Here is a 9,377-nt window from a genome sequence, read left to right on the forward strand (position 1 = left end):
TGATACGTCTCTGTTTCAGAACTGAAGAATCTCAGATTAGGTAGTGCATCCATAATGTACACAGGTTTACACAGGTTTGACATACATTTTTAAATACATTGGAAATAGTAAGTAAAAACATATGCATTGAAACAGTGCATACACTTGATACACATGTATTGTTACGTCACATTTTAACTACTTCAGTGAATATATAAAGCTTCTTTCAATGGTTATTTACTACTGCTTGTTTAAAATTAGGTCGTGAAATGTCACAGTGACAACTGTCATGTTGTCTTTCACTAAACATGAAAAGTTTGAGTAACAGTGGAAAAGAAATACTGCATTGATATGACATATTAAAGTTCTTGTCAGTTAACAGCTACTACTTCATATATTTTCACATATCCCCATTGAAACACATCTATCTGTATAATTTGTCACCTTACACCATACACTGCAATATGTTTAGCACATTGTTCAGTTAAAAGGTACTACTTCACATACTTTCAAATATCCCCATTGAAATACATCTCTCTGTATAATTTGTCACCTTACACTGTATACTGCAATACAATGTTTAGCATATTGTAAACTTTTACCAAACAACATTTTAATAAGGATTTGTATAAATATACAGTTATTTATACCACATACATATAAGGCCATTAACGTAACAGCAAGATACATACAGAGAACTGTAATTACCAACATATGGAATGAGCTTTTCTTCCAGTCAGCAATAATTGGGCTCATTTTCCGATCATCAGCAGTGTTTAGTGAATGATGAAGTTTCTAGCAGGTTTTATTGATGCCTTGCAAGACCAGGCCGTGCCAAATGCAGCTTCATCGTGCAATGCCATCATGGTGCACAATGTAATTAGATGTGCATGGACTCTGTCCTGACTGTGGGGTAGCATGAAAGGGGTTTTCTGAATCAGGTGTCTTACTGAATAAACACTCAAAGCAAATGATTTTTGATAAGTAAGTCCTCAAAGTTAAATAAGTGGTTAGTGTTTTCCCCTGTGACTTAAGTGCTTAAACTACACTTGTAGTTTAAGTCTAAAAGCCACAGAAAGGTACTTGACTTGAGGAATCCTTTATTTACAGAAGTTTCCATTGTGAAATGAAGATTCATTTTTCTCAGCAATACACGAGGGAACATTCACTGGTGGAAAATCTTCCTTTGGCTTCTGAGTATTGCTGCTGCTGGATTTGCTTCGACTGTGATCTGGAGTGGGCTGAATAGGCAAAGATCTGGCCACGTTGGATTTCACCAGGCAGCCACAAACAAGACGAAAGAAAGCCCGACGCATTTCTTTACTGGCCAGAGTGTAGATGATGGGGTTCATTGCAGAATTGATGACTGCCAGAGAAATAAACCAGTGGGCTTTGTACAAGATAGGGCACTCCTTAACTCTGCAGGCGACATCAGTGAGGAACAGGATGAACAGTGGAGACCAAGAGGCAATGAAGACACTAACAACGATCACGACAGTCCTAAGGAGTGCCATGGCCCTCTCCGAGTTATTGTGGTTAGCGACATTACGACTGCTGGACTTTACCAGGATGTAGATACGGGCATAAAGGATGACAATGGCAACCAAAGTGGCTATGAAGATACTAATGCAGAACACAACATACTTCTTGGAGTACAGAGGCAAAATTGTTGAGCAATCTGGTAAATTGTTTATACAGTTCCAGCCGAGGATGGGTAAGGCACCCAAGGCAATCGCAATAAGCCAGCATGTACCAATGAGAAGGAACACTCTGTACTTTTTATTTGCATCGTAAGGCCTCATTTTAATCATGGTCAAATGCCGCTCAATAGCAATTGCTAGTAAGCTGAAAGTGGAGGCTCCCAGGGCGACAAACACACTGCCTTCTCTAATGAACCAGATTGTGGAGGACAAGCTCAGAGTCTTCTTCCCAGACATAAGAATGTTTACTTTGTAAACAATTCCAGCTAAAAGATCACAGAGAGCCAGATTGCCAATAAAAAAGTACATGCGGTTGTGAAATTTATTATTTTTCCATATGGCAATCAACACCATCAAGTTTTCCAGGACTATGAAACTACACAGGATCAGAAATGCAATAGTGGGCAGGTCTATGTTATCAGTTGCCTTTTCTCTTAAAATAAGCTTTCCTGTGTAATTATAATGCAGTACGATCAGAGAGTCCATCTCTTCATTTCCTTGAGGGCTGACAAGAGCATCAGGTGGCACAGTAACTGCTGCCATCATCTGTTTGACGATGCTGGACTTTACTTTAGTATCACGAGAATTTAGTTACGATAATTTTCCACAAGAGGGAGATCAAGCCACGTTCCTCCAAACGCTCCTCTGGGCAGGCGGTCTGTGCCCCCAGCTCCAGCAAGCCTTGCATATTAATTCTAGAGAGTGGCTCGCAAACCAGGCTCTGAAAATAAAATCAACAAACGCAACATAAATCTGTCTTCCCATGTCACCCATGGCCCGCGCAGGTGCTCAAGCACAATATACACCCAAGAGCCGAGAGGGACACTGGCTATAACGAGGTACCAACGTCTGCCATTGCTTAGCAAGGCGGCTGTGGGTAAGATGTCAGTCATGCTCTGCACAGATACAGCTCAGCTGCGGGAATACAAGGGTAATGTGGAAAACTACTCATAGTTGTTTCCCACTACAAAATTTCCATGCTGAAAAAGAGCAGTGAGAAGGATTACCAAATGGCCCCAGCAAGCCTCAGTCTGCACAGCAACTGGCTCACTCCTTCTGAAAAAGAGTTAAGTGTATGTGGTGCTACCAAAACACCAACCAACCATCACTGCCCGATCAGCAGCAGGGCAAATTCACTGCCTTTCAAGCTTGCTGCTGTTTCCCAACCAGACCTAAGGTAGCAAAGACCCTGAGAAAGTTGGTGTCAAGTCTTGATGCCAGTGTGCATGTTGCCAATACGTTGCCAAAATAACTTCCCACCCCTAATGGTATAAAATTATGCTGTTTACAATTAAGGAGATGCTTTGAAAGCCAGTCATTATAAAATCAATCCTACTTCCCATTCAAATTAGTTGGATTTCTGCTACCCTTTTAAAAATAAACCTAGCAAGTCACATCTATGCAAGTATCACTTTTCTTTATGGTTTACTTTACTTCTTTTCATTTGCATATGTGTACAAGACATACATTTAATGTTGGGGTTTTTTTAAATAAAAAATAATTATATCAACTTTAACTGTCCTCAATTTAGTTCTGTTTTTCTTGAAGTTATACTTAGATTAACTGCAACAGTTTCTCATAGACTCTGATAGGTTGCATTTTTGCAGCAGATCATCCTAGGTGCCTTTTTTTTTTTTTTTTTTTTTTTACATTGCCATATATAAAGATTGGAAGAGATCTGCACAGATTTCTAAAAATATCAGAAGATGTCAGAAACTCTGTTTTACCAGAAATGTTACAGTTTAGTTGCTGAATAGGCCAATGAGAATCAGGGCTCATGCCCCAAACACATGTACTGAGGATGAACAGATAGTCAATTTTTCAGCTTGGTAACCAAACCAGGATGGGGATGAGAAGAGAACTGGTTCCATCTGAACCAAATTTGTAAAGATTTTATTTTTTTCTGGGAAAGGTAAGAAAAATTAAAATTTGTGCTGGATGGTAGGACACTTTCCATTGGCCCGAAATTAAATAGCTTAGTTTAGGGAACTCTTTAAGGGTTGGAGCTCCTGACCTTGCCATTTATTTACTCAAGGGTCATGAGCATTTCACAAACACATGAAAGACACTTTCAAAGGATGGGTATCAAGGGAAGGTGGGATGGAACTACATGATCTTTAAGGTCCCTTCCAACCCAAACTATTCTATGATTCTATATACAAGTTTTGTAAAATCACAAAAACATATGATCCACTGCTCTTCCAGCACTCTGTTTTGGGCACCTGAAAAGTGTGATATGCATTTTCAAGTGCTTTCTGGAAGAGGGGAGGAGCAAACCACATCCCAGATGAATGTAAAGGGATTTAAAGAATGACCAAAACCCTCTTTTCCCATCCTCCCTTTTTCTGGGTTCCCTCCATCAGAAAAGAAGTAATCTGACAAAAGCCTACAGTGAATTGACTTAAATTTTAGTACATTTAGGGTATGTAAAAATTATTTTCTGATAAAATGATTTACTATTTACCCATGATTATTACTATTATTTATGCCAAACTACTTTGGTGAAGAGACTTGCTGGGAGACACAAATTATCCAAGAAACACAGTTGTTGCCTGGTGTCCTCAGTCTTTTATACTCTGAAGATGACAGCAACTACCTCATTCATTTCCCAGGAGCAGACTTGGGCTCTTAAGTTGTTGACCTCCCTTCTGAAGCATGGTAACAGTGAAGCTCTTCAACAGAACCACTTCACTTCAGCTAAGGTTCAATTTAATTGTAATTCAGTTACAATCTGCACACTGTTATCACATAAACTATCACAGTTTTTCATTGCATTGGCTTATAACAAAATGCCACTGTGTCCATATGAATTGCAAGTGCTTTCCACTGTAAAATAAACAATTACAGTGGACTAGAAAAGTATGTTAATGACAGCTCAACTAGCAATACTCAGGAGACTGGCTGATGGCTGCCTGAAAGAATCATATTCATATCATTTCAGAGCACCACATGCAACAATAAATGTTTCTGTAAGTTTTTTCCAAGCAGAGTTATCATACTAGTCTATCAAAGGACAAATACATCTCTTTCTGTGAAGATAATTACGTGCCAGACCTACGACTTTATCAGCCACAATTCAGCAGCTGTAAACTGTCATAAGTCTACTAAACATAATGGTGCTCAGTTCCTCTGGCTGAAGGCATGGACAATGCACTCAATCAGCATAAATCATATAGAAATCAACATCTTCTATTGTTCATAATGACTTATTTTTTGAAAGTTATTACAGCATAGTATCACAAAAGTAAATTTTTGCCTCTGACAAGCTAGTGGCAAGGCAATGGAGGCTGTAACATTATTATTTGCCAGGACTCTCAGAGAATGAGTATCACTCACAAGCCACTTGAAAGTTAATATAAGTAATAATGTAATAAATTAAAATTATTCTCTTCTGCCAGCAACAATTCCAGGTAATATCTTTCAGTCATATGACTTTTTTGTTTTCCTCCTGCTTTGTAGCAAGTAACTCAGAAAACACATTAATTTTTTAACAGTTAGAAAAACGTAAGTTTGTTGTGTATTATAGTAACAAGACAGCAGCGGCCAGGTCCAGGATACCTGTGTCACTGCTTCCTGACAGCTGTACAACTTTGTCCCAGTCACATACAGAGGACTAGCCACTAGCTGCAAAGTATGGATCTTGGCTCAAAATATTAAAAAAAAATGACCTCTAGAGCCTGTCTGTGGCATGTTGTATGTTGAGCATTGCCTTGGTGAGGTACCTCAATACCATGAGCTCTTAATACCAATGGAAATCAGTTTTATTCTCTCTAAAGCAAGCCAGAGGATCCCTATCACTGCACCACGAGCTACTATGAGAAAGAGAAACTTATCAGGAGTGCAGGGCCAATCTGGCTACACTTCCTCATGTATGTGATGGCCAAACCAGCGTTTGCTAAATGACTTAAATAAAGGCAGTGGTACAATGTCAAGAACCAGTCATGTGGAGGACAATTCAGTTTTCTCCTTCAGCTGTTTGGCTGACCTCTGTCCTCCCTGCTACAAGGATGGAGGGAGCAGTTGAGGTCAGCAGTAAGCACCATCATTTCCCTCTCCTGCCCACCACCATGCTTTGGGGTTTCCACAGCAGTTAGTGTGGTCTCCTGCAGAGGACAAGGATCCTAGTAGGGTTGAGCACCTTTCCAGGTTGAAGCAGGGGCTCTCCATGGCTCACATCCCTAGGGTCCACCAGGGTCTGTCTGGTCCCTACGCCACATATGCCATGAAAAGGGCAATGCTGTGTGGTAGGCCACAGCTCCTCGACCTGCCCTATGGCAAGGCACAACTCCACTGCCCTCTCGAGTCCCACCACACAGTGGTACAGGTAGAGTCTCAGGGCTGTACCTCTCACCAGCTGCCCATAGATAATGCCCAGGGTAAGGCAGTTGGAGTCAACCTGCAATTCTCCTCTGGGGATGTGTAATTCCCAGTGCCAGAAGGCAACAAGGAATTTGTCATAATGGGGATGCCAAAGCCCTTCAGCAACCATCCTCAGTACATCTTTGCTCTCTGCTTCCAGTGGGCGCTCTGGTAAGAGTCCCACGGGGAGCTGAGGGCTTTTATCATCTCATGAGTCACTGGGTACTTTACAGCTGGAAGAATAAGAAATTTCTATTTTCAAAACAGTGAGCCAGACTGCTCTCAATTTTCAGGATATCCTGAAGTCAAAGCAACAAGTGAGAATGAAGCATAAGTGAGAACATGACTTAACTTTCTGCTATCTCCTTCTGATTCCACAAGAACATGGGATGCTACGCATTCACTACACTCACGGTAACTCAGCTGGAAACCTATTCTCCTGCCTTCCAAATATCCACGAATAGACTTCACTAGAGACCGGACACCCCTTCACCATCATCACTACCCCACACATAGCAGTTCTCCCTTTCACACACAGCCATACAATTTGGCCACCAATGACAGTTTTTAAAACGGCAAAGGGAAAACCAAGAATGCACATGTGAAGCCAAACTTTTGTATATTTAACTTACTTGTAAAGCCTTCCTGATGAAAAGTAAACATGTGTAATTTATCAGGCACACCCTGGCAGTGTTAAAGTTAAGAACAGAAAAGGCTTTTGAGAATAGCAGCACATTTCAATACACATTTCCACTCTAAAATTAAGCTCTGCTAGATGCAAATGAAGTTTAGACAACAAACATCTGCTGTAGAACAATGTCTCCACAAACTCAAATAAACTTAAAACGATTTTTTTTGAAGTGAACGTGCTGGCAGCTTACAGCCTTAGAAAAGCCTTTAATAATTGGTTATTTTTCTTGGCTTCTGTCAAAAAATCAGTTTGTATTTTGTAATTGCGAGTAGCGCCCGTGCACGTCTCACCCAGGAACTCCCGGCTGGTTTAGTTCTTGCACCTTAAAGGCTGGCACATTTACTCCCTCCCCCTCGCCGGCGCCCAGCGCTCCGACCTATTCCCTCCACTCCAAACTCCAGGATTCCCCTGGCAAATCTGCATTACTGCAGCGACCTGTGAACTTCTTGGGATGACAAACGTCTTGCCTCAGCTACCCGTGAATGTCCCCGACGTCTCCGCGGCGTGACCGTCCCACACGAGAAACACTACTCACGGCCTTGGGATTTTTACTCAACCGGCCGCCGCTCCGTGCCGGCCACGACGCCTTTACGTGACCTCCTGAAGCGGCCGCCTGCACCGGGGCTTTCTCGCTCCCGCCTCAGGCGGCGGGGCAGGCGGAGCGGCACCGCCCTCCCGGCCCCGCGGGCCGCGGACACCTCGCCCGGCGCTCGCCGAAGGGGGACAGCGCGGCCGCGCCGACGGCCCCGACGGGCGGGCAGGCACCGGCAGGACACAGCCCGCCGCCCAGGCAGCGGGGAGAGGGGGGGCAGGCAGGGCCGTCCCGGCGGAGAGGCGAAGTACCTGCTGCGTCCCCGCCGCGTCCCGCCGCCGCTCCGCGGCCGCCCCATCCGACGTCGCCGGCTGCACGGCGCCGCTCGGCCCCCGAGGCTGCGCTGGGCCGGGCGGGGCTGGGATCTCCCCGGCCCTGCCCCGCCGCCGCTCCCCGCGGCTCCGCGCTCGCCGCCGCTGCCCGGAGCCGCCCCGCCCCGGTACCCCCGCCCGGCCTCCCCCGCCGGGCTTTTCTCTGCCCCCACCCCCGCCCCGCGTCCGTCCCCCCGGTTCCTGCCTCCGGCACGCCGCTGCCACGCCGCCGTCTCCTCCGGACGGGTTTCGCCCAGCGGTCGGGCGGCCCCCGCCTGCACCGTCCCGCCGCGCTCCGCGCCGCCTCCGCGCCCCTCGGCGCCCGCCCGCGGCCGAGGGGCTGCCCCGCGGGGCTGCCCGCTGCCGCCGGGCTCGGCCGCCGGTGAGGCCCCCGCCGTACCCCGTTACTGGCGGCCGCGGGCGAGTGTGAGACGGCAGAGCCCGCCGCCGGGTATTTGTAGGGTCCACAAAAATGTGAGGGGGAGGGAGGAAATTCTGGGTAGTCCTTACTCAGCTCGAGCTATTAGCATGCTTGAATGAAGTTTCCCCCCCCTGCATCTGCCCCTCTGGTTTGCCGTGTCTAATAACGTGGCCTTCGGAGAGCTCGAGATGGGTGACGCAGGGTGAAGCATTCAGAAGCTCCGAGCAAAAGTATGGCTAGTTTGACCCGGAGCTGCAAATTACAGCGTGCTCTTATTAAGGTACCTCTTGACAGAGTTATTAATGTAATAATAGCAACTCAAGGATAGCAATAGGCATGCAGATCGCCTCAGTGATGGGAGCAGCACTCTGGAAAAGAAGTTGAAGCCTGGATCCTACAACCCTCTGATTTAAACATACTTGTAAGATGCCTGTGGGTACAGCAAAGTTTTCTGTCAGAAAGAGATACCATGAGCTGGCAAACAGGAACACTACATAACCTTGCTAAGCACAGGCAGGCGTGTAGGGTTGCCTAGTTGTCTTGCTGCAATCACTTGTTTTTGTTGGGAGCCTCCTGTCTGGAGCTGAGCATTGTCACACTGGGAGTCGTGCCACGGGTTTGGCTGTAAGGTCGCCTGCACTGCCACTTCATCGGGAAGAAAAGTCCTGGAAGAAAGCAGAACTAGGCTTTTTATAGCCAGAAGTTTAAGCTGATGTAGCAGAACAAACGGCGTGTTTCTGTGACTGCTTTTTATTTGCTGACGATGAGTAGGAAAGCTCTTCTGATTTAGGACCTTGATAGGAAATAAGGACTCCACAAAGCAAAATGCTGGTAACATTGCTTCAAAGCTGGTGAACCCAATGGATGTGGCCCCACTTAGCTATGGATAGGGCTATACTGCAAGATGTGGTGGTTCTGGCCTCAACTCCTGTCCACCCCCCACCTGTGCTGTGTGATAGCTGCTCTCTTCTGTGGAAGGAAAGAGGAGTGGAAAAACTTCCATGCTGCATAAAAGCACACACCACTTTTTGGCAAAGGGGAGCCTGAGCCTGTGAATCGCTGCTCCCCCATTGTACAGAAAAGCCTTGTCCAGCAGTTTCCCTGCAAACCACCCCAGGAAAATCTGCAGTCCTCCTGGCAGCTGCTTGCCACATGCCATCAAGACCTAGTTCTTGGAAAGCAGATGCAAGAGTAAGCAGCACCTGACCTGGCTCTGTGGTCTGCTATTATTCTTTGTTCTTGTCCCTATTCTTTTGTTTTTTCTTTACTACCTTTTGGCTACTTGGAGAGGAGCAAGAAGAAATAGTCATTCTGTTAAGACTGT

The 9,377-nt window shown here is 45.5% G+C and overlaps 1 protein-coding gene across 4 annotated transcripts; it reads right to left on the reverse strand.

Annotated features, from left to right (window-relative positions):
• S1PR3 (sphingosine-1-phosphate receptor 3) lies at positions 1-7,704 on the reverse strand. 4 transcript variants are annotated; one of them, XM_074932184.1, is made up of 3 exons: positions 7,265-7,327; positions 6,671-6,722; positions 1-2,400 (listed from the first exon to the last, which is right to left on the reverse strand). In XM_074932184.1, the coding sequence occupies exon 3, from the start codon at positions 2,223-2,225 to the stop codon at positions 1,080-1,082; it is 1,146 nt and encodes a 381-aa protein (XP_074788285.1). In that variant the 5' UTR covers positions 2,226-2,400; positions 6,671-6,722; positions 7,265-7,327; the 3' UTR covers positions 1-1,079. The 4 variants fall into 4 exon arrangements, with proteins under 4 accessions (XP_074788285.1, XP_074788284.1, XP_074788282.1 ...); XM_074932183.1 differs by having other exon boundaries at positions 7,165-7,315; XM_074932181.1 differs by lacking the exons at positions 6,671-6,722; positions 7,265-7,327 and adding an exon at positions 7,573-7,704.
• Positions 7,705-9,377: the final 1,673 nt, after the last annotated feature.

The sequence above is a fragment of the Athene noctua genome, chromosome Z (genome assembly GCF_965140245.1).
Source record: "Athene noctua chromosome Z, bAthNoc1.hap1.1, whole genome shotgun sequence".
In the NCBI taxonomy this organism is placed as follows: Eukaryota; Metazoa; Chordata; class Aves; order Strigiformes; family Strigidae; genus Athene; species Athene noctua.